Source organism: Podarcis bocagei (genome assembly GCF_964188305.1).
Source record: "Podarcis bocagei genome assembly, chromosome: 15".
Lineage (NCBI taxonomy): Eukaryota > Metazoa > Chordata > Lepidosauria > Squamata > Lacertidae > Podarcis > Podarcis bocagei.
The window spans coordinates 31,342,029-31,367,148 of record NC_138141.1 but is presented as its reverse complement, the minus strand read 5'-3'; the positions used below and the strand labels follow the sequence as shown (position 1 = coordinate 31,367,148).

Below are 25,120 nucleotides of genomic sequence, written 5' to 3'. Positions count from 1 at the left end.
GGGGGATTCCCCGGTCCTGAATGGGGTAACTGTGCCCCTGAAGGACCAGGTGCGCAGCCTGGGAGTCATTTTGGACTCACAGCTGTCCATGGAGGCACAGGTTAATTCTGTGTCCAGGGCGGCCGCCTACCAGCTCCACCTGGTATGCAAACTAAGACCCTACCTGCCCGCAGACTGTCTTGTCAGAGTGGTGCATGCTCTAGTTATCTCCCACTTGGACTACTGCAATGCGCTCTATGTGGGGCTACCTTTGAAGGTGACCCGGAAACTGCAATTAATCCAGAATGCGGCAGCTAGACTGGTGACTGGGAGTGGCTGCCAGGACCACATAACACTGGTCCTGAAAGATCTGCATTGGCTCCCAGTACGTTTCCGAGCACAATTCAAAGTGTTGGTGCTGACCTTTAAACCCCCTAAGCGGCCTCAGTCCTGTATACCTGAAGGAGCGTCTCCACCCCCATCATTCAGCCCGGACACTGAGATCCAGTGCCGAGGGCCTTCTGGCGGTTCCCTCATTGCGAGAAGTGAGGTTACAGGGAACCAGACAGAGGGCCTTCTCGGTAGTGGGCCCACCCTGTGGAACACCCTCCCTTCAGATGTGAAGGAAATAAACAGCTATCCTATCTTTAAAAGACATCTGAAGGCAGCCCTGTTCAAGGAAGTTTTTAATATTTAATGTTGTACTGTTTTTAACACTTGATTGGGAGCCACCCAGAGTGGCTGGGGAAACTCAGCCAGATGGGCAGGGTATAAATAAATAATTATTATTATTATTATTATTATTATTATTATTATTATTATTATTATTATACCAAGAAGGCCCCTCTGCAAATCTCAGCACCTACGAGAGTCTTTAGGGAAGAAGGTGGTCTTTCAGATATTTGGGGCTTGAGTCATTTAAAGCTTTAAAGACCAATATGAGACCTTGAATTGGGCCTGGAAACAAGCTGTTTTAAAACAGGGGTTGTATATGAGATCTAAATGGAACCCCAGCCAGTAATGTGTCTGCTGCGCCTGCATTATGGACCAACTGAAGTTTCCAAGTTGTCTTCAAGGGCAGCCGCACATAGAGCACATTGCAATAAGCAAATCTGGAAGCTAGCAGACCATGGAGTACAGTGGCCAAGTCATCTTTGTCCCAAAGCCGTCATTGGTGGCAAAACCAGCTGGAGCTGAAATAAGGCACTGCTAGTCACCAAGGCAGTGCCTTTTTCTGTAAACCACTTGGAGACTTTTTTGTAGTAATCAAATGACAAATCAAATAAATAATAGTAGCAGTCCTGTATTTTATAGCATTAAAAAATTGTGAGTCACCCATTGAACACATGATACAGGGCTGCCATAAAAAATATAGCTAATGAAAAAACAATAAATTAGGGCTCCATGAGGAGTGTGCCCTGAGAGGCTCATTTTGTGCTCCTGTTGACAGATTTAATTTTTCAGCTAGTCAATTTACGTACCACTTCATATTTCAAAATAAATCTCTAAACAATTTACAAATCCCAGCAAAAAGTACAGTAATTCAATAAAAGAAACACAGCACAATTTCCACATTCAAAACCAACGGCTACTAATAATTACAATCAGAAGCCCACATTTTAAGTTATGTAATTAAATAAATATGCACATAAAGAAAATGACGTAAGAACTACAAAAAAACAAATTGTATACAAAACATCCAATTATATAAAGGTGCACAAAAATGTAATAGAATTACAATAGATCATAAACATTTCATTACAAAAAACACACACATGTAAAACAACCATCAAGACCATTTACTGACACATTGATGCAGATTGTTAAAATTCCACCAGGGGGAGAGATGGGAAGCAGGGCTCTCTACATCAGCTCTGTTAAAAGACCAGCTGCAGCAGGCATTTCCTACGCAATATGCACCGTGGTCATTACAGGAACAATTGTTTAAGAACTGGAACCTGGGGTTGTTTCCCCCCTCTTTCCTCCTGGCAAATAGAAGGGGAAGAAATGGAGGCAGTGGGAGATTTTACTTTCTTGGGCTCCATGATCACTGCAGATGGTGACAGCAGCCACAAAATTAAAAGACGCCTGCTTCTTGGGAGAAAAGCAATGACAAACCTAGACAGCGTCTTAAAAAGCAGAGACATCACCTTGCCAACAAAGGTCCATATAGTTAAAGCTATGGTTTTCCCAGTAGTGATGTACAGAAGTGAGAGCTGGACCGTAAAGAAGGCTGATCACTGAAGAATTGATGCTTTTGAATTCTGGTGCTGGAGGAGACTCTTGAGAGTCCCATGGACTGCAAGAAGATCAAACCTCTCCATTCTTAAGGAAATCAGCCCTGAGTGCTCACTGGAAGGACAGATCCTGAAGCTGAGGCTCCAATACTTTGGCCACCTCATGAGAAGAGAAGACTCCCTGAAAAAGACCCTGATGTTCGGAAAGATGGAAGGCACAATTAGAAGGGGACGACAGAGGACGAGATGGTTGGATAGTGTTCTCGAAGCTACCAGCATGAGTTTGACCAAACTGCGGGAGGCAGTGGAAGACAGGAGTGCCTGGCGTGCTCTGGTCCATGGGGTCACGAAGTGTCGGACACGACTAAACGACTAAACAACAACAACAACAAGCCTGTGGGCAGGGACTGTCTTGTTTAAATGATGTTATATAAGCCACTCTAGGAGACTTTTTGGGCTGAAGAGCAAGGTACAAAGGCTTTGAATTATAAATAAATAAATAAATAAATAAATAAATAAATGATTTTTTTCTGGCATATCAACCCAGAATAACAACCACTCTCTCCATTTTGTCAACAGGGTGGGAGAAGAAAAATGCAAAGTATAGTAGAGGGCAGATTTAGTAGAACACCCAGCAATGCCTGATGGGCAAGTGGGGGTGCAGGGGCACAAGGAGTTCTCCCCATGGAACCCCTCCCCATGGAACATCAGGGCACCCCAAATATCCTCTGATACGCTGGAGGATATTTTATTTATTTATTTTTGGATTTTAAAAGCACTTTGCAACACAAAACCACCAAAGGGGGGTACAGTATGATAAATCTGCATTTAAAAAATGCAGACAGGCCTTTGCAGTCATTTAATTTCTAACCTTTTAAGCAGCCAGTGAGTTTAATGTTGTGTTTTTAAGATGGTGGGAAAGTCAACAGGAAGGCAGCTACTTTATTTCCTTTCCCTTTTTTGCAGGTATGCACTGTGGGTTAAACCACAGAGCCTAGGACTTGCCGATCAGAAGGTCAGCTCTTCGAATCCCTGTGACGGGCTGAGCTCCCATTGCTTCGGTCCCTGCTCCTGCCAACCTAGCAGTTTGAAAGCACATCAAAGTGCAAGTAGATAAATAGGTACCGCTCTGGCGGGAAGGTAAACGGCGTTACCGTGCGCTGCTCTGGTTCGCCAGAAGCGGCTTAGTCATGCTGGCCACATGACCCGGAAGCTGTATGCTGGCTCCCTCAGCCAATAAAGCGAGATGAGCGCCGGAACCCCAGAGTCGGCCATGACTGGACCTAACGGTCAGGGATCCCTTTACCTTTTACTGTTTTCCCTATCACTGCACCTCCAGCTGACAGAATATGAAAACTCTGCGCCGGCAATGCTGTGTTTGTCATATTTCTGCCTGTTGTGGAACTTTGAAAGGCAGGGAAATCCTGCCATAGCAACCTTAAAATAGATGTGATTTTTGTATAAACGTTTGTCATTTCTTCCAACACTTCCACTCTGGCACAACTTCTCTGCTGTAAAAAAAACCAAAACGCACAGAACAGACAGAAATCCAACATACAGAGCCTATCCCTCTTCATTATGAAGAATGACAATTTTAATTTTATTTTATTTCTGATTCTACTGTCAAATGAACTAATGCAACTCTAAGAAGAATAAAATATGCGGCTGATTAATAGAGACCGAACACAAGTAGCTATTAGCGTCAACCCTGCTTGGTCCTCGAACCAAAAATCCTCTTGCTCCCCACGCCGGTGCTTTACCCGCTAAACCACGCAGGCAAATCCCAGAAGGGCCTCGGAGGCTACAAACACACACCACTCTCCTTTCCTAGAAGGGCTATCGCGGAACTTCCGCTACTGGCTCCGCCTTTTCCTTCTCTTGGCCCCGGCTCCCGTTTCCAGCCTGGAGACAGAGACCCAGTAAGAGTTTCCAACGGATTTATAGGGCGGAGGGCGCGGGAGTGGGGAGCCTTACTGTCTCTGCGGGGCAGAGACCTGGTTGGGGTACAAAGGCAGAGGTGGACGATATAATGGAGATTCACGTAGGGATGTGGAGGGGGAAGGCCGCCTCTGCTCCTCTAAAATTAAACTCCCCTATAATTCTGGGAGGCAGGAGGGCTCCTTCATCCAGTCCGCTTGCAACCCCCCTAATTTCCTCTCACCTTTTTTTCATCCTATGGTGGAAGCGTAACTTCACCCCAAGTTTTCAGGAGCAAGATCACTTAATGGGGATATATTTGACAGACAGCTGTGTGCCAATGCAGCAGCCCTAAACTGTCAGCTGCAATAACTTTTAAAAAACAAAACAGTGGATGTAGTGTCAGGTTGTTCATCATTTTGTGGCATTACCTATTCTCCAGCAGTTTTCCAGGATCTCAGACATACAAGGATTTTCTCATCCCTGCTTGTGAGATACTTTATCAAAGGCCGGGAAGTTCATGGCCCTCCAGGTCTGAAATCTTACACCACAATAAATCTGTTAACAACATAAAAGAACCTGCTGGATCAGACCGGGGGGTGGGGGGTGGGATCTAGTCCAGCATCCTGTTCTTACAGTGGCTATGGGAAACGCGCAAGCGGGATTTGAGTATAAGAGCACTCTCCCCTTTTGTGGTTTCCAGCAACTGGTATTCAGAAGCATCACTGCCTCTGACCGTGGAAGTGGAGCACAGCCATCAAGTTAAAGTACTGCAACACACCTTTCTCATGATTAAGATCTAGGCATCACACACTGGCAGTACCAGCTTTTCCACAGCAATAATTTTGTCCTGCTTTCTCACTTAGTGTGTGGTGTTGATGTGCACTGGGCTTGAAGCATTTTTACTAGCACCTAGCATTAATACTTAGGGGAGCCTGGGTTTTCAAGACTAGCAAACCTGGGGTGTTCCTCTGCCTTTCTTACGGCTAGAATGTAAGGAGAAATGCTGTTTCTTTGTTTAGATTTAAAGTGTTTTTAATATATATTTTTAATTGCTGTGATCTGCCCTGGGACTTGGTGGTGAAGGTTAGGAAATAAGCCAAACAGATACATTTATTATTTGTTTCATTTGTTTATTTCATGAAATTTATTTACTGTTTGATTGTTTAAAAAAACCCCATAGATAGGTTTATAAAAAGAATAAAACAACAAAATTATTACTAAAAACAATTAAAACATTCAGAAAATTAAAACCAGTAATGAACTAAAAAAAATCAGCATTCTAAATATCTAGGTAGGCTTGTTATTATAAATAATAATAGGTGTGTTGGCTTGGCTGTACTTTGCCACTGGCTGTTAAAATGATACCTTGTTCTTGCTTCTAAGGGTGTTCGTAACTGAGCCATGTCTGCATTGCGTGGTGCTGTCCACGCAAAATGGATCATAGGGAAAGTCATCGGGACTAAAATGCGTAAAACAGCCAAAGTGAGAGTGACGCGGCTGGTGCTGGATCCTTACTTGCTAAAGGTAAACTTTCCTTTGGGGTTGAGTTACACCAGTATGATGGAGAACTTCAGTCAATGTTAGAGCTGAGCAGCTAAATTCTATCCCAGTTCAGTCTTGCCGGCACTCAGGTTTCTCTGAATCATTTGCCTACCACTGAATAATCCATGTGCTCTTTCCTCTCTTCTCCCAGTTCTATAACAAGCGGAAAACATACTTTGCTCATGACCCCCAGCAGCAGTGCATTGAGGGAGACATCGTTCTCTTAAAAGCTTTGCCCGAACGGAGGAGCAAGCATGTGAAACACGAACTGGCTGAGATTGTGTACAAGGTTGGGAAAATCATTGATCCAGTGACGGGGAAGCCTTGTGCAGGCAGTAGGCTACTGGAAAGTGTAACGGACTCAGAAAACCTGACTGATAGAGATACCAGTTACCTTAGTGAAAAGCTCCAAGAATTAACTGTTTCTTCTTCAGATAAATGATGGGGGTGAGGACAGGGTAGGCAGCATAATCTGAGACTTTCCATGTGCTTCTGTGGATGAGCTTGTATGTAACACAATGTTTATGTGTTCTTTCTGAAATTGTCATGATTCATAATAAACTTGAATTAACCTGCTCACAGGACAACAGAAACATTCAGTTTACTTTTAAAATCTTTCAAGTGAATGTAAGTTGGTCTGCTACAATATTTATAAGTGGCCTTTCAGCTTGATGGTATCCAAAAACAATACACAATGTTTAATACTTCCCAGTGCAGCAAAGCAGTGAAATCCAATATTGGGGGACAGACGGACAGGTAAGCCCCACCCCACATCATTGATCACAAGATGTGACACACACACACACACACCCACACACACACACACACACCATTTGAATGGCAATGCCCATTAACTTTGGGGGCTCCAGCCCCCTCAAATATTTTATGGGGGGCGAAGGGACCTTGGCCCCTAGGAGTTGGCTCCTATGGCACCGGGTAGATGGAGCCCACCACCTTTTCAAACACTTCAGCTGGTATGAGACAACGTTTAGGATCAGGCACTACTGTGAGAATTGCCTCTGGGTGTAAGTTTCTGGGCACCATTAAAAACAGTGGAAGACTGATCTGATCCATGGGAATAGTCCCCTGGGATATGCGCAAGAATGGAAATGGTGCAAACACTAAGATTACCAAACGTCCCCATTTCCCGGTGACAGTCCCCAGATTTACAAATCAGTCCCCATACAAAATCCATTGAAGTTGAAAAGTATCCCTGGATTCATTGAAAAAAATCTGGTAACCTTAGCAAACACTCTTCCATGTTCTTGCACAGCTCAGGTTCCTGTTAGTGGTGCTTGTACAGGCAAACATCCCAGAGGACTTTGCCCCTTCAAGGGAGGGAGAGGGCTCTCGTGCTCATGTTCTGCTTGCTTGTTCCCCATAGGCATCTCGGCCACTGTGATAACAGAATGCTGAACTAAATGTGCCAAGGGCCTCATTCAGCAGGCTATTTCTTATGTACTGGTTTCAAAACTGTACTGATATTTTTGGTTTCTTATAATTCCCAAGCAACGTTGGGCACTTTCTGCTGGTAAAAATGATATATTATGCTCTGCTCTTCTATTAAATGTTCCCAACCCAGCACACTACATAATCATAAAACTATATAGGATAATCCTAATAATTATACTATAATTATACAGCACTTGGGCTGAAAGTATTACAAAAACAACTGCCTGATCCTAAACATGCTTACTTTAATGTATTACTGAGCTCAATGGAATTCGCTCCCTGGTAAAGACAGGCAATTCTATTGATCTCTATGGAATTTACATCCAAGTAAGCCTGTTGAATATAATACAATATTCTCCTAATAAAATTAATTTCATGGGAGTAATATTGCTTTTACTGGTTGTTTTTTTTTTTATTTTTTAGAAATGTGGATTATCAGGGGGTCACCCAAAAAGAAAACTTGATTTCCCAAACCAATATTGTCCCAATTTCAGAATTAGTTGCCAGCTGGCTATAATTTTTCTGGCCAGAGTTTCATTCACATGTATAGAACTTGGATGCAAAGCCAGTGGGGAAACGTTCATTGTTTTTTTCCTGTTTCATGTATTAAAAAACAAATGGGTTCTTCTGGGAGGTGGGGAGGAAATTATCAAAAAATTAGATGTTTTAAAAATACTTTTTACTAAATTTATTACAGTGGAGAGTACAGATTTACAAAGCAAGACTTTAATATGATACTTCTTTGTTGCAGCAGCTACCTGCAAATTTTAGAAGGGCCAAATAGGGGCCATTTTGACTTACTGTACTAGTTTAATAGTGTGGACTGCTGTGGCTATGCAGATCGGGTGTCCACACTAAGTCTGGCATCAGTATGATAATTGCCTTAATTGAAAAAAGTATGAAAACATTGTGCATGGCTGGAGAAAAACACAAAACATGCATTTACAGCTGGCTGGGCATCTATTATTACATCTACAAACAAATATGACACCAGAAGGGTATCCAATGTCTTTCCAAATTTATGGATTATACAAACTTTTGTTCTGGACCAGAATGTCTTCTTTAGCCTTTCCTCAGGCTGAGGTTTTTGTGCAAATGGTATACAAGTGCCACTTCCTTAATCTGCAATGGTTTACATGTTTTGCATTGGATTTGAAAAATAATTACATTTAAAAATGCTTTCTTTTGGTGGGGGTGAGTGCACTCTACACAACCACAGGAGCCCTCTGTAGGCCTAGTCTGTGGTGGCCTTTGTGAACAAAAAATGCACTCTGCCCATGTTCAGAAGGGGCTTTTCCTCAGGTCTATTAGAGCCTATTCATTTAAATTGTTCTAAGAGAAGCAAGATGGCACTTTAGGATCCACGTAGGGCAGCCCCCCTCGAGGGGAACTAAACCGTTTATTTTTCAATCCGTCACACTGTTCAACCCCCCAACAAGGTTCTGGGGTTGCACCTTGGCCAGAGTCGCCTCAGCTTAATGGCGCTGCGCCTTTGAGACCTTCGTCGGAGAAATGTGCGGCGTTGGGGGGGGGGAGAGAGAAACCTTTCCGTGTCCCCCTCCTCAACTCCGTCCCTCCCGGTGGGGGAAAAGGCTCCCTCTAGTGGCTACTGGGGGGCACTGCGCCCCCATTTCCCCTTCCTTTTCTCTCGCGCCGTCCCCTCAGGTTGAGGTGGTCAAGATGGCGGCCGGGGCGCTGCTGCTGCTGCGGCGGGGGAGCGGCGGCCGCCTCCGCCTCAGCACCTTCCCAGTCCAAGGGGGCCGTTCCCGCCTTTTTTTCCTCAGGTGAGGGGGAAGCTGCCGGGGAGGGAGGGGTGGAAAGTGGCGGGAAGGTCGAGCGACGGGTGGGGGGGGGGAGGAGAGCCGTTTCTTTCTGGCGCGCGCTCTTTCCTCCCCCCCCCATCGCGGCTCAAGGTCACGGGCTGGTCAGGTGGTTTCTTGCTTCCTCCCCCAACAGTGCTTCAGAGTTAATAAATTGTGGGAATGGGGGGGGGGGTCTCATCGTCTCTTCTCTTCCCCGCTCATATTATTCAATAAATAGCGTCTTTGACACACACATATATACTGTATATATATATATACGTACACACACCCTCCATCTCTATACAGGAGGGCGTGTGTACATTGGCTCAGCCCGCCTCACGCAGAAGCCCCCCAGCCATTAATAATGGGGAGGTCGCCTCATGGATATCCGCCTCCACATATTTTACGGTGTAAAAGTGTTCTACCTCGGAGGCCCCACCTATTATTAACCCTTGTCCCCACCCCATTGTAGGGGGTCACCCCATTAATCTCTTGGCTAATCCTCTACACACTCCCATCTAAATTATGGGGGATGGACAAACCCCCCACACCCCTTTTCATTTATCACATTGTATTATTACTGTACTGTTGTTGTAAGCCATCTTGTATGATCGTTGTTATTTATTAAATTTATTAGCTGCTTTTTTGCCATGGCAGCACAAACGGACTTGTAATATTTTAAGCATATGGGGAAAAATAAAAATAAAGACAATTCTGTTTTTTTTAAAAATGGATTAAAACATCCCACCCATGCAAAAAGGCCTCAGGTAATTAATTAAAAGCCAAAGGTTTGATGAGAAAATAATGTTTTTGCCTGGAGACTAAATATAATGTTATTGTTGGTTATTAGTCTTAAGAAGTTATTTTTGGGACTGAAATAATGCCAATTGAAATTATAATAACGACAACAATGGTAGCTTTATTTATTCAATGGGGTTTTTTCGCTTTCCTTTGGGTCCTAAATAATAATGATAATGAGCCACCCTGGGTACTTTCAGGAGGAAGGGTGAGATATGAATGGATTGATTTTTAAATTTTTTTAAGGACCCCAATCAAATTTACTTATGTGGCCTGGGAACTTGCTTCAAGGGGTGGTGGTAAAAATCACTATAATAGATAAAATAAACAAATGCAATTAAAGATTCTAGAAAATGCCTTCTGTGTTTTGGATAAATGTTAACAGGAACATTCCCTATGTTTGTAAACCATGTTGAGGTTGTTGTTATTTTTAACAGTCAAGTTGTATATATAGAAATGTTATTAAATAAATAATTATGCTAATAATGATCCCTGCTGTTTATTCTAGTGTCCCATTTATCAGGAGGGAAGAACTGTATATTCCTGTGTCAGCTGCCTTCCTATCTTAATTCAAAATAAATAGTTTTTAATTGGAGGTGGAGAGATATCTGCCACTTCATGAGTTCTTGCAATTGAGTCAGGTAGATTTAAATACTCATGTGGTACCGCATTTTTCATACCATAGGGCGCACCAGACCATAGGGCGCACCCAGTTTTTAGGGGGGGAAATCAAGGGAAAAAATATCCCCCCCCAGCCCCAAAGAGCAGCGTACAGGCTGCACACAACCTCTCCCTGCCAGAGGGGTTGTGCGCAGCTATGGAAGAAGGCAAGGCAGCGAGCGAGATGGATCCCGCTCGCTGTTTTGGCTTCCCCTTTAGCCCTGTGCAGCCTCTTCTTGCCGGGAGAGGCTGCGTGCGGCTAAAGAAGCCATAGCCCCGTGCAGCCTCTCCTTGCCCGAGGGGTTGCGCGCAGCTATGGAAGGAGGCAAGGCAGCGAGCGGGATGGATCCCGCTCGCTCTTTTGGCTTCCCCTTTAATAATAATAATAATAATAATAATAATAATAATAATAATAATAATAATAATAATGATTTATTATTTATACCCCGCCCATCTGGCTGGGTTTCCCCAGCCACACTGGGCGGCTTCCAACTGAATATTAAAAACAGTACAGCTTCAACATTAAAAACTTCCCTAAAGAGGGCTGCCTTCAGATGACTTTTAAAAGTAAAATAGTTGTTTATTGCTTTGACATCTGCTGGGAGGGCGTTCCACAGGGCAGGCGCCACTACCGAGAAGGCCCTCTGCCTGGTTCCCTGTAACCTTACTTCTCGCAATAAGGGAACCGCCAGAAGGCCCTCGGTGCTGGATCTCAGTGTCCGGGCTGAACGATGGGGATGGAGACGCTCCTTCAGGTATACTGGACCGAGGCCATTTAGGGCTTTAAAGGTCAGCACCAACACTTTGAATTGTGCTCGGAAACGTACTGGGAGCCAATGCAGATCTCTCAGAACCGGTGTTATGTGGTCCCGGCGGCCACTCCCAGTCACCAGTCTAGCTGCCGCATTCTGGATTAATTGCAGTTTCCGGGTCACCTTCAAAGGTAGCCCCACGTAGAGCGCGTTGCAGTAGTCCATAAAGAAGCCATAGCCCCGTGCAGCCTCTCCCCGTGGAGGGGTTGTGCGCAGCTATGGAAGAAGGGAAGGCAGCGAGCGGGATGGATCCCGCTCGCTGTTTTGGCTTCCCCTTTAGCCTCATGCTGCCTCTACCTCCTGGGAGAGGCTGCGTGAGGCTAAAGAATCCATAGCCCCATGCAGCCTCTCCTTGCCCGAGGGGTTGCGCGCAGCTATGGAAGAAGGCAAGGCAGCGAGCGGGATCCATCCCGCTTGCTGTTTTGTCTTCCCCTTTAGCCCCGTGCAGCCTCTCCTTGTCGGAGGGGTTGCGCGCGGCTATGGCACAAGCCTGCATTCGCTCTATAGGACGCACACACATTTCCCCTCACTTTTTGGAAAGGAAAAACTGCGTCCAATAGAGCGAAAAATACGGTAAATTGTTATAATGATTGCTTACTGATTTTGTTGCTGTTCCAACCGATCTGTAAAGCTATATCATGACATGGTCAAGACAGCAAACTAAACTAAATTGAAAAATGCTTTAGGTTTCTAGAAGCAAATGTTGTTTAGGGTTGAAAAATCAATTATTCTCCAAAATCAACTTTTTCAGTTGCCTAGTATTTTCCCACCCCTTGGGAAGAGTTCTGCTAGTGTGTGAATAAGGATGTGGTTTTGCTTAACACTTTTACTTTCAGCAAACTCTGTAACCATCACATAATCCTCCCTGACTTTCATAGAAGATAAGGATACATGCACTCCAGGACACAAATGGTGGGAAATTAGATACACTGCCTTCCTCAAGATAACAAGTTGTGTAGTTTGGAGGTTTGTGGGTTTGATTTCAGTTTCATCTTTGATTTTCAGTTGTGTCACACAGTACAATTTTGTTACTGCAAATATTTGGGTATTATAAGCATGCTTGAAAGCTTTAACTAATCCTCCTCTCCCCAGTAAATCAGTAGACAAGCAAAAACTCCTGAACAACAGCTGTTGCTGCTCTCTGGTTTCTGCCCCAGACTTAATTAAAATGAAGCTTTTGAGATTACTTTTACTTCCAGTTTATACTGGTATATCATAGCTGTGGAAAAACTCTAATTTCATTTTCCAGAGAAGTACCGGTAACTATGCTAGCCTGTTACACAAAATAGATCTGTAGTACCTTAAAGTCTGACAAACGTTTATTATGGTATAAGCTTTCATGAACTAGAGCTCACTTACATATATCAGCCTGGATAGTTCAGTTGGTTAGAGCATGGTGCTGCTAATGCCAAGGTTGCAGGTTTGATCCGCATATGTTCCTACATTGCAGGGGGGTTGGACAACTTTAGAATTTTATGATTCTGACATGTATGGGGTGTGGTGGCAGAAGAACTGGACAATGGTGCTCAATATATGGGTAGAAGCAGTCCTTGTACTCAAATAGGTACCGCTGTGGCGGGAAGGTAAACGGCATTTCCATGTGCTCTGGTTTCCGTCATGGTGTTCCATTGCACCAGAAGCGGTTTAGTCATGCTGGCCACATGTCTGTGGACAAACACTGGCTCCCTTGGCCTGAAAGTGAGATGAGCGCCGCAATCCCATAGTTGCCTTTGACTAGACTTAACCGTCCAGGGGTCCTTTACCTTTACCTTTTAGTACTCAAATAATTGGTTGAATGATTCAATTAAAAATATTTTGATTGACTAAAAAGATGCCACCAGATTAACTGGTTGGCAAATTTAAAATTAGCTAATAATACAAGTTCTTGTATAAGCAAATGGCCTTGGCAAGATGAGGCCTCCCTGGTTGTCTATGAGAGAAGCAGGGAGGCAAGCAACAACTATTAAAAAATACTGTCTTTGTTTTCTTTATGACTACTTTATCATATATACATTTTTAATATTTTGGCTGAAGTCCAATGCATATTAACTTTGGGGTAAGTCCTGCTGAACATAATGGGACTTCATTCTGATTAAACTTTCATAAGATTGGTCTGTTGATCTACTGATGAGTCAGCTCAAACTCCTATGATAGTAAACTAAGATTAATGTAGTCAGGTTGAATTAAAGGTAGGTGCATCTTGTGTATTCTAGAGATAATGTGAAAAACACCTTCCAGTAGCTGGGAGGCTAATCAGGAATCTGCTCTTTGCTGCACTACTTCTCAGTCCTGATAAAAATGAAACAGGAATGAAGCTTACACAAGTTCTAGAACAATGTTTGTCTTGCTCACTTGCAGGGGCCTTGTGTCGTCAAACAGCCGATCCGCAGAAGACAGCTGGTTAAAATCGCTTTTTGTCCGCAAAGTTGATCCCAGGAAAGATGCTCACTCCAACCTCTTAGCCAAACGGGAGACCAGCAGTCTTTATAAAATACAGTGTGAGCTGCTGTTTTTTATATTTCTCCCTTGTCTGTCTTTCTTTTTTTCTTTCTCTCAGCATTTAATGATGACTTTTCCTGTTTCAGTTCACAATGTCAAACCAGAATGCCTAGAATCCTACAACAAGCTTTGGTAAGTCTGAATGCTATGCTGGAACATTTGGTGGGTTAAAATCTGGAGCCTTGTTAGTTACTAAGCTCATACAAACTTAGTATACAGTCACTAGATTCAGTGAGAATTACTTCTGAGTAAACTTGCATAGGATTAGGAAGGGGCAGAGGAATCCTAACTGGGCTGGGGAGGTGGTGAATCTGGCACCATATCCCTTGCCCTGCTGCTATGCCCGTCTTGTTATGGTGGCTTTCATCTTGATGGCAGTACTTAAAAGCTCTCTTTAAGCTCATTGATGGCAACTACCCAGCAGCACACAGGTCATTGCCACCCTGGCAGTTTTTTTGGTGCTGTGGTTAGGAGAAGAGAGAACACAGCGGTGGTGGGTGGGGTCTTCCAAGTCTCAGTAGAGACACTGGCAGTGCCTCACTTCCTTTATATACCATACCGTATGCAAATGAGAGAAAAAGTCTGCCTCTTCACCAGGTATATGCTAGACTATTCAAGGGAGACTGAAGAGTTAGCATAAGGTTACCAGATTTTTCTCAATGAATCCAGGGACACTGTAATGGTTTTAGGGGTTGCTTGTGCATAAGTTGCCGCCACTCCTGGCTAGGTTACCTGGTTAAACCCTTTCTGGCTGAACAGCCTCTATTATCGTGACTGTCTCAGTCGCTGGCAGAATCCGTCAGTGGGCGTTTCTTAAACTTCTTCCAGCACAAAAATTCTTTGACGCCTAGTCTCCGCCTAGTCTCCCTGCGCGGAAGCCTTCTGCGCAGGGAGGGTGTGGGCAGCGGAGGACCCGTACTCTCTCTGCTGGTCTCCGGCGAGGAGTCTTGGAGCCTCCTCTCCAATTCCCCCATCTGCCCCCCTTCTCTACTGGTGTTACGCTGATTTCCTTCCCCAGCGGACGGGCTGCCTCTCTCCCTACTGGGACCCTCTCCGCCATCCCTCTGGAGCCTTCCCTCCACCTCTAGCTCCGATGGCAGTTCCCTGACAGACACTTTTCAACGGGGACATCTGATAACCTTAAGTTAGCATCCACAACAGAAAAAGGCTGGCTGGTGAGCCAACCAACATTTGTGCATCTCTTGTGTTTGTTGTTAATTTCTGTACCACAAATTTATGCAATATAAATTTAAGAAGGATATTGACCAGCTGGAACGGGTGCAGAGGAGGGTGACTGATATGATAAAGTGTCTGGAAACCAAGCATTATGAGAAGCGTTGTGTATGTTTAGTCTGGAGGTTAGAAGGCTGAGAGGTGAAATGATGGTCATCCTCAAATATCTGAAGGGCTGTCACATGGAAGATGGAGCAAGGTTGTTTTCTGCTGCTGCAGAGGGTAGGGTCTGTACCGATGGATTCGAATGACAAGAAAATGACTAAACACTAGGAAGAACTTCCTGGCAGTAAGAGCTGTTCGCAGTGTCAGAAACTCAGATATTTAAGCTAAGCACAAAATGGCTCATTAAATCAGGATTACAGTATCAAAACAGAATGCCTAGTTGCCATTTTTGGGCCAGACAGACAGCTCTGATTGTGCAGATAAAATACAATGGATAGAATTCTACAGGATGTGTTGCTAGTGTGTGAAAACAGTCAAGACAGAAAGATCCATAGGCATGCATTTCCAGATGGTCCTTGGTTGCAAATGGCCGATAGCCAGGTGCAAAATGCACTTCATGCCTGGCAGATTTCGAACACTGGCTGTTTGACAATGGAACAGACTACCTTGGAAGGTGGTGGACTCTCCTTCATTGGAGGTTTTTAAACAGGGTGGATGGCAATCTGTCAGGGATTCTTTAGCTGTTATTGCTGTGTTTCAAGGGGTTGGACTAGATGACACTTGGGTAACTCATAACATAGGAAACACATGGGAATGTTATTTATTTGATAAAAACATTTTTATCAGCTAAAAATTGTTCCCAGAGCAGCTTATGAATGTCAGTGATAAGACTGTCCTTGCCCTCAGGCTTAAATCTGAAAGACATGACACAAAAAGAAAAGGAATTGGGAGGAGGAAAAAGCAAATTCAGACTGGAATGGATAGATTTCAAGTAGATGGAAAGGTTGTTGGTGTTCCATTGGAGCCGATCAAGAGGCCCTGCAATCCCATCTGCCTTCTCTCCTTTAGCTTGATGGAATGGCTACTGTACTTATGTTCCTTTTTGCTTCTGCTTTTTTTAAAGTCAAGAGGTGCTGCCAAAGATCCACGAAGGGAAGGAATATCCATGTACACTGGTGGGGACGTGGAACACGTGGTACGGAGAGCAAGATCAGGCTGGTAGGAGATAAGACGTACAACAGAATGCACAACTGCGCTAATGATGTGTGCTTGTGATAGGGGCCCTCTTCCAGCCAGGATGGGAACCTGCAGGATGTGGGGCAAGGTCTGGGGACAGTGGACAACCAACACCAGCAGAGAACCTCTAACGATTCCAGGAAGATTCCCAGAGAAAATGGACATTTTCTCCATCAAAACTCAGCCTCAACAGAATCCTTATGTCCCCAATGTAACCTTTCCTGAATGTCCTTCAGGCAAGGTTGCAGGGAATGTAAAGGTGCTGCTCTGGCACAGGCCCAGGCACTGCAGAACCATCAAATGGTATATTCAGCTCCTGTGAATATACACCCTTGCATAGCTGGCAGGCTGGTTCAGACACATTCAGAGTTGCCACTCCCAAGTTTGGATGTGCCACTCCCAAGTCTAGACACTCCCCGTCACAGACAGGTCTTCTTGCAGTTCTTTCAGGGGACTGGCCAATTTCATGGTCCACGCGACCTTCTTGGCAGATGATGCTGGCTCAAATTCTGTATCAGAAAGGCCTGAGTGACTGGGTGACAGTTTGCAGCCTTCCTCTGACTGGTAAAATCTTTGGAAGTGGGCTCGTGGTAGAGCTATGGTTCTTTTATTTTTTATTTTTACAAACTTTATATACTACTTACTCAACAGAAAGCCTATAGGTGGTTTACAGCCACTCTTTGCTGCCTCCCCCGACCCAAACACACACATTAATTTCAGTGGGGCTTGTGTAGGATATCTTCCCCAGGGCATTGTCCCATTTATCTTTTTTGTTTGGCCTCTGACTTCTGCTGGTGAAGAAAGAAAATTATACTGTATAGGCTTAAGGAAGGACAGTGATCAGTGAATAAATCCTGGAGAGCCGCAACCAGTCAGTGTAAACAGTACTGAGCTAGATGGATGAATAATCTGACTCAGTGTAAGGCATGTTCCTAGGCACTGAGAGAAAGTGAGAGGGCTAAGCAATCTCAAGGTGTGCTGGGGAAAGGGTGCTGGTGCCCACCAGGATTGGAAAGAAAGAGCTAGGTTCTAGAAATGACAATGGGATACAATATTTGGCCAGGAAGAAGCTGACGTTTGAGGAGTCTGTTTTGAATCTCCAGTAGGGAAGGGAGACTCTTAAATATGCCACTTTTCATTTCAGTTCATCTGTGGCGGTATGAGGGAGGCTACCCAGCTCTTACAGAGGTCATGAGTAAGCTTCGACATGATAAGGTAAGTCCTAGCATAAAAGATTGGACTTCATCAGCCTGATCCTTAAAAGTCACTTTGCCTCTTAAACTTAACAGTTTATTGCAAAAAAAAAAAAAAAAAAAAAAAAAAACCAACAATAACAACTGCATTGTCAAGGACTCCCAGAGTTTTTGTATCAAACCAGGATACACTTTGTCCTCCTAGTATTAAGCTCTTAATATCCGGACAGATGAAGCATAAACTAGATAATTTAAAAAATAATTCATGTGATCTTGCCTTGTCATTGTAAGGATTTTTCATTTTATTTTTAGGGGTTTGTGGAGTTTCGCAAAGAGAGGGGAAACATGCTTCTCTCCCGCAAGAATCAGCTGCTGTTGGAGTTCAGTTTTTGGAATGAGCCTGTTCCGAGGACAGGGCCCAATATCTATGAACTGAGGTCTTATCAACTCCGTGTGAGCGTCTTTATGTATTCATAGAATAGTCATTCCCTTCCTCCCTCCCTCTCTCTGTGTGTGTCCTTGGGTTCATGAGACCTTTAAGAGCGAGACTGCATTCACTCTTTGTCAGGCTAGCCTTTAAATTTGTTATGAGAATCCTTCTGGTAGACAAGTTGGCAGGTTGATTCCTGCCAGAAATGGATAACAGAGAGCACATTGCAACTCTTTTTCATTGATTTTCCTTTTTTCTCTTGGAAGTTCTGCCTTTTGAACAGAAAAGGTTGCATTTACTAACAGTGCAATCCTATATGTTTTTTACTGAGAAGCAAGCTTATTGTGCATTTATCATATATATTCAGTGTATATATCATATTTCTGACAGAAATGTTCCCTATCAGTGTCAACAGGTGATGGAAATGAAAATTGGGACATTGAAAAAAGTATTTGAGGGAATCCTGGTCTTAAAGTGATTATGTAATTGCCCCATGTCTTTTGGGCTGAGTCGTCTTTTTTGTTACTGATTAGAATTCAGAAACCTTTCTGGAGGCAGGGGAGAAAACCCACATCTACTTCCCAATTGCAACGGGGGAGGGAATGGAGGGTGTCATTCTCATAGAGTCACCTGCTCTGTATTTCTTTTATCCCCCCAGCCTGGAACAATGATTGAATGGGGCAACTACTGGTAAGTGTCCCTTGCTATGCTGGGCTCCCCTCAATTCAAAATACCATTTTGAGAGATGGACAGAGCTGCCCATTTGTCAATCACTTGGACTTGCCATGTGCGTTGATTACAGATGAAAGTGTGCTCTGGATTCTTTTCTTTCTTCCTTTGCAGTAGCAGTTTGGATTCAAGCCACATCTGCAAAGGAAGATATTTCCTTTGTGGCCCAGCTTGAATTCAAGGTGTTAGCCTGCAGAAGAGGAAATTGTGGCAGAGCAGAAGACAGGGTGGAGTGGGGCAGAAGAGGTGAGGCTGCAGGCCAGATAAAAAGGTACACTAACTAGGCACAGCTCATGGTCCAGAGGCTCACCATCTGATCTGCAGGATATTGCATTTGTTACATGATATCCACCCAGCACTATGTGTACAAATGTGCATCAAAACAATAGTTGCCCCTTTTTGTCTCCTGTGCGGTGAGCCTGCCTTCCTAGCAATAAAAACATACTTGCCAGTTATTCCAGTGCACTTTCAGTCATCAGACTTGCCTCTTCCGTTTTATTATTATTTTTTAAAGCAGCACATGTGCCTTCATACAGTTTAACAATAATTCTGTGCCTTTTTAAATGGGTGGTTTTTTAAAGTTTTTCAAATCACTGGGGATGAGGGGTGAGGTGGGTTCATGATGTCACAGCAGCCATCCAGTTGGCACGGTGCGCAGCTGACTTCTTCTGAAAACCTGCAAAGCTCATTTTTCCTGGAGCTCGACTCTGGAGAGGGCTGTTGTTGAAATACCATACCCATTCAAAGGACTTTTTCATAGTAGATGGGCAAGTTGATGCACTGGAACTCCAGTTTAGGGTCATGTCCTCCTGTTCAGCGATCTTGCCCGTTGTTTGATTAACTGGGTTTGTTGACACATACAGACAGTGAACACCCAGGAGGCAGAGAACACCCTATGCATGGGAAAATAAAATTTCAGAGTTGCACTCTGGAGAAACAAAACAGTATTCCACCTTTTCAGGAATAAATGGTGGGGTGGGCAGAGGATATGCCTCCTAATGAGCATGACTGATAATATAATCTCTGATAAGTTCTTTTCAGACAGTGGTGGCCATTAGTCAAGTTTTATTTACCATCTAATGGAGAATTCACCAGAAATTTTGACTGATGATAACTAATTGAGTCTGCATCTGCTGAGAGAGAGCAAGTTGCAACAAAGCCTGCTGGAAACATAAAGCATAACAATGTCTGACTCCCCATCTCTGGAAACAGAAGAAGTGGCCATTGTCCACATCTGTCTCTATCCTTAGGTGAAATGCACAGGACCGTTGATAGGTGGAAAACAGTAATAAAGAGAAACTAATCAGTCTTTTATGTTGACAGAGGTGGAAAGTAGTGCCTGATACTTGCACAGCACCTAAAGGGTCTCATTTAAATGCCTGCCTACGTCTCATATTTTGTCTTTAAGATTATCACCAAATGCAGACACATGGCATTACCATCATAATTTCTTTCTGTTACTTTGTTTACTATCTAGCCTGATAAAGAGTTTTAGGGAAACTCAAAAGCTTGTGATATTTTTTGTGATATTATTATTGGCCTGAACTTTGAATGTCCTTTTCACATTTTCCCTGTGGGCCAACGTGGGCTACCTTTACCCTTGGTGTGAAGTTATAGCAGATGCTGCAATATTAAGAATTCATGCAGGCTTCTAGCCCTCTGAAATATTTCTCTAGCTCTGAATACCAAGGGGGTTATGTTATTATAATGTTATGCAGTGATGGAATTAGTAGATCCTTGCTGCATTCTTTCTAGTACTGTTACATCTGATAGTTACCTTTGTAATTGTCTCAGCTCCAGCACTCATGTCTTGTTTGAAATACATATGTATTCTACCTTCCAGGGCTCGTGCCATTGGTTTCCGGCAGGATGACAAAGAAGCTGTTGGTGGCTTTTTCTCACAGATTGGGCAGCTTTACATGGTTCATCACCTTTGGGGTAGGTCATCCTGGACCTGAGAAATCTGGGGAAGGACTGTAGCTCTGTGGCAGAGCACCTGTTTTGTATGCAAAGGGTCTCAGGTTCAGTCCCTAGCAACTCCAGGTAGGGAACATGAAATCCCACTACCTAAAACCCTGGACAATATTATATCCCAGTGTTGAAATATTAAGCATAGGTGGACCACTGATCTAACTCGGATTAAGATAGCTTCCTATCTCCCTTTTAATCTGCTCTCCATTCCAACAGGACAAGCAATTTTGTGAAACTGATATGACCCTTGCCTCCTCATAGCAGTACAGTTTCGAAGGCTCCTTAGAGCAGGGTGGATAGAGCCATGGCAGTAAATAACTGTTTAGGGTTTTAAGGAGGTTTGCCCTCTGGTGCTTTGTTTCTGGTATGTTGCTGTATTTGAGAGAAAGGTGCTGATGGACATCAAGACACTGATAGTTCCAAATTATTTCCCCCCCCCCAACACTTCCAGCGTACAAAGATCTCCAGACAAGAGAAGATATCAGGAACGCTGCATGGCACAAGCCTGGTTGGGATGAGCTGGTATACTATACAGGTAACACGGGGGTGGTGATCCTCAGGCTTAAGGACCAAACACAGTCCTCAAAACTCTCCCCAGGCCACACTCCTTCCTAGTCACACACCTCACCAGTCCTACTACCTTGGAGTGTTTTTGCCTGGCTGGAATGTGGTCTTGACACTTGATTGCCTGAATAGAGGGTGAAGAGGGGCATGTATATGTAGAAAATTGCCTTCTTCTTCTTTGGCAATCACTCATAGCTGAGTAAGATTGTCTTCCATAAAAACGGTTTTTAAAATGAGTCCGTAAGTGACTGTGGAGGCCGATTCTGGATCCACACGTCCTTCCACAGTGGGGACATTGGTTTCCGGGCAGGAGTTGATCATGGTGTGGATTTGCCAAGCGTGCCTTCCTCTTAGCACATTTCTCCCTTGCGTCCTGAGTTCGAATGTCTTCAAAGCCCATGACACCTTTGGTAAAGGCTGTTCTCCAACTGTATATGTAGAAAGTTGCTTTCTATACAAAGATTAAACTTATATTTGTTGCTGTGCCCACTTTTGGCTTTGGGCCCACACACCATAAGCATATGGCCCCCAGAAAATTGCCAAGTTGGAAATGGAACCCTTTGCTTGAAAAAGTATCAACACCTTGCTGTAACAGTTTAGTACCTGTGTGGCAGTTGCAGTTACCCAAAAACCTGCTAATGTGAGAGACTTGTCTTTCCTCTCCTAGGTTAAGATGGCCCCATTGAGCTTCCCTTTCTCTGGGGTCCCCCAAATCCTAGAACCGGTCCTGCTTCCTAGTCTAATGCTTTGTTGGCTACAAAATCCCCCCATGTTTCATTTGTAATATCTTGCATTAGCATTTTATTTTTTTTAAAGTGCTAACACAATTTCTTTCTCCTTTCCAGTGCCCCTTATTCAGGAAATGGAATCCAGAATTATGATACCATTGCAGATTTCTCCCCTTCAGTAAAGCCACTGATTGATCGGTGCAGATTTACATTGACAAGCATTTGTCTTTTAGTTAATTTGATATGTGTGTATGACAATGGAAACTCTGACTTCTAAAAGTACTGTATGCTGGGGCTTTATGAATGTGACCTCATTTCTTCAGATCTTGCAGGAGCACTTGGGATTGTGTTGGGGAGAGGCTTGGGAGTCATCATAAGTCTTACTGTTCAACCATCTAGTCTGGCTCTCTGTGAAACAGCCTTTTTCAAACACAGCCATGCATTCAGAGAGCTGGCAGGCCCTGTTGGAAACGCACAAGCTTCAGTGGTAGTTGCACGAGCTTTAAACCCTTGAACGATGCAGTATTTAATTATGGGGAGATTTGTCACATGCACTCCTATCCATTCTTTCATAATCATTATGGCATGTCAAGCTTACAAGGCCTTCTTCTGGTGCCACAAACAGTTGCTAGAGAAAGCAGCCCTTTGTTTTGGCCTAGCCAAACTTATCTTAGCAACCAGCTAAGCCAGTATTTGCAAACTTGCAGCTGTTTTGGACTACAGATCCCATCAGCCCCAGTAAACACATGCTGGCTGAGGCTGATGGCAGTTGTAGTCCAGAACAGCTGGGAGGGCATCTGGTTGGTGAAGGGTTATAAATGGCTTTGGGATGAGCTCTAAAGAAGAGTTAGTGTCATTAACATTTGTTAAGCACTCCAGGATTATGCAGTGAAACAGAATGTGAGGGTTTTATTATTGTTATTTAATAAGCATTCATGATTTCCTCCATTTGTGTGGTTTAACTAACATAACTGCAGAAAGTAATTCTGAAAAGATGCATCAAGATGAGGCACATTAAATCACTTAGGACTGGCACAAATCACTTCATTTCCCATGCCCAATTCTCTATTTTTTATTAAACTTTAAAATAGAGGGATTTGTATGTGTGTGTGTGTCTGTAACATTGTGAACATCCTATATGTTGAAGCAATTATTCTGTTAGTTAACAAATCAGTGCAATACACTGTATGTCCGATTACCTAAGAAACATCCACTTTATACATTTCAGTGAGTTTTCTGGCAGAATGTGTCAATAAAATCCTATTGATTTTCGCATGTTTTGGGGAGTTTTTGGACTTGTTTCAATAATGATGAATTCTGAGTTTCTGCTGAGATGGCCTGCATGGCCACAAAGTCTGGGATTTTAAGGCTGCAGTCCTGTTTACCTTTACCTGGAAGAAAGTCCCATTTAAGCAGATGAGCGTGCAGCAATTATGAAAAAGGTGAATTCTGTTGCTAGGAATTCATTAGCCAAGAGATAGAAAAATAAGACAGTACAGTGGTGCCTCGCAAGACGAAAAGAATCCATTCTGTGATTCTCTTCGTCTAGCGGTTTTTTCGTCTTGCAAAGCAAGCCCATTGACGGATTAGCGCTATTAGCGGCTTTTAGCAGCTTATCGGCTTATCGGATCAGCTGATAAGCGGCTTAGAAAAAGGGGGGGGGAACCCGCAGGAACTCACAAGACATGTTCGTCTTGCGAAGCAAGCCCATAGGAGATTCGTTTTGCGAAGCACCTCCAAAACGGAAAACTCTTTCATCTAGCGAGTTTTCCGTCTTGCGAGGCATTCGTCTTGCGGGGCACCACTGTATCATGATGTCATACAAATCTGTGATGGGACCACAGTTTAAATACTGTGTACAGTTCTGGTTACCTCACCTCAAAAATAATACTTTAAGAGACAACTTGAAAAATCCATGGGGGATAAGGCTACCAATGGTTACTAGCCATTATGGCTGTGTTCTATCTCCAATGTATCACTAATAGGAAGAGTGCTGCCATTTCACTCTGTGTTTGCAGGCTTCCCTTTCCCTGCTTATTGAGATCAAGCAGGTATGAATCTGAATTTTCCTTGATTTCCTTGTTTTATCTTTATAAACCACTTTTAGGGTTGTTTTTACAATTATGTGGAGTATGAATTTTAGGGGGGGGGGAATAAGCCTTCTCATTGGCCACTGAGAGTAGGGTGCTAGACTACATGGAATTTTGCCCTGATCCAGCAGGGCTCTTCTTACATTCTTAACTTACTTCTTCAGAGTTGGCATGTATAGGATTGCACAGTAAAGTTTCCAGTTAAGTGGGAATCTTCCAGTGCAAATTAAGACTCATTCGCTGCTCAGACACAGGAAGTTGAAGTTCCATGCTACTGTCCATATTTGCCTTTATGGATCCAGTTTGTTCAGATCCAAATTTGACTCTCCTGATGGGCCTGGGGTGGCATTGACTAATCAGCCAGCTGCTTAGTGTCAGATAGCAAATGAAAGGAATTTTCCTAAACTTTTCTATTCTCTTCCCTGCCCTTCTCAAAAATGGGATCTTCACTGTAATTTTTTTTCTAACTGACCAATCAGTTTGTCTCAACAAAATAAAGACTGCTTTGAAGTTTGTATTTCCTGAAAGCCAGGTCTGTAAATACATTTTTTCCTGGGAATTTTCCACCTTCAAATAAAGCTTTGAGTTGCCTCATCTGAGGAAGCAACCCCCATCCATGTGCAACACCTCTGAAATGTGTCCCAAGCACATTTTGCACTGACCCTGATGGTCCTGTGTTTGCTTGTTCTATTTGTCAATTGTGGAATTTTCCCATGTGACCCCTGTGAACTTTCAAGTCTCCCTCTTCCTGAGGGATAACTTCATTATCAGATCAGATATATAATGATGGTTCAGATAAGCTAACTTCACAGATTTCTCACAGACCTTTTGCAGCCTTGTTTGCACATTTGCTGTTGGGAAAATTGGAGTCATATGTGTCCTAAAAGGCATTTCAGTGGAGGCCTTGCAGGCTGTGTAGATGAAGACTGTCCATTCTCCCGCAGTGAAAATTCACTTGGTTCCATCTCCTATCTTGCAAAACCCTCCTCAAAGGCCCGAGTGTCTTGGTTTACCCTAGATTCTCATCATCGACCCTAAACAATCCTTAAGTATGTGTAATGTTTGGTGGGGTGATGTAATGTGTATGGGTTGCTCGTGCGTAAGTTGCCGCCTCTCCAGGCTTTGTTGCCTTGCTAAACCTTTCAGTCTGGGCAGCCCTTCACTTCGTGGCTGCCTCAGTCGCTAGCAGAATCCGTCAGTGGGCATTTCTTAAATCTTTTCCAACATAAAAGTTGTTTGACACCCAGTCTCCTCCTACTCTCTCTGCGCGGAAGTCTTCTGCGCAGGGTGGGCGTGGGT

General features: G+C 43.7%; 2 protein-coding genes and 1 long non-coding RNA gene across 3 annotated transcripts; 2 read left to right on the top strand and 1 right to left on the bottom strand.

Moving 5' to 3' along the window:
- The first annotated feature begins 4,039 nt into the window (after positions 1–4,039).
- Positions 4,040–6,271, top strand: MRPS17 (mitochondrial ribosomal protein S17). The gene is made up of 3 exons (XM_081173242.1): positions 4,040–4,135; positions 5,520–5,660; positions 5,830–6,271. Exons 2-3 carry the CDS (start codon positions 5,538–5,540, stop codon positions 6,118–6,120), a joined length of 414 nt encoding a protein of 137 aa, XP_081029368.1. The 5' UTR covers positions 4,040–4,135; positions 5,520–5,537; the 3' UTR covers positions 6,121–6,271.
- Positions 6,272–6,402: 131 nt separating this feature from the next.
- Positions 6,403–13,688, bottom strand: LOC308574905. Its single transcript, XR_014002613.1, has 3 exons — positions 13,555–13,688; positions 8,567–8,909; positions 6,403–8,444 (listed from the first exon to the last, which is right to left on the bottom strand). It is a non-coding gene; the product is annotated as an uncharacterized lncRNA (long non-coding RNA).
- NIPSNAP2 (nipsnap homolog 2) lies at positions 8,786–23,006 on the top strand. Its single transcript, XM_081173146.1, has 10 exons — positions 8,786–8,914; positions 13,561–13,700; positions 13,788–13,833; positions 16,004–16,098; positions 17,261–17,331; positions 17,622–17,762; positions 18,398–18,429; positions 20,312–20,406; positions 20,891–20,974; positions 21,849–23,006. Exons 1-10 carry the CDS (start codon positions 8,811–8,813, stop codon positions 21,911–21,913), a joined length of 873 nt encoding a protein of 290 aa, XP_081029272.1. The 5' UTR covers positions 8,786–8,810; the 3' UTR covers positions 21,914–23,006.
- Positions 23,007–25,120: the final 2,114 nt, after the last annotated feature.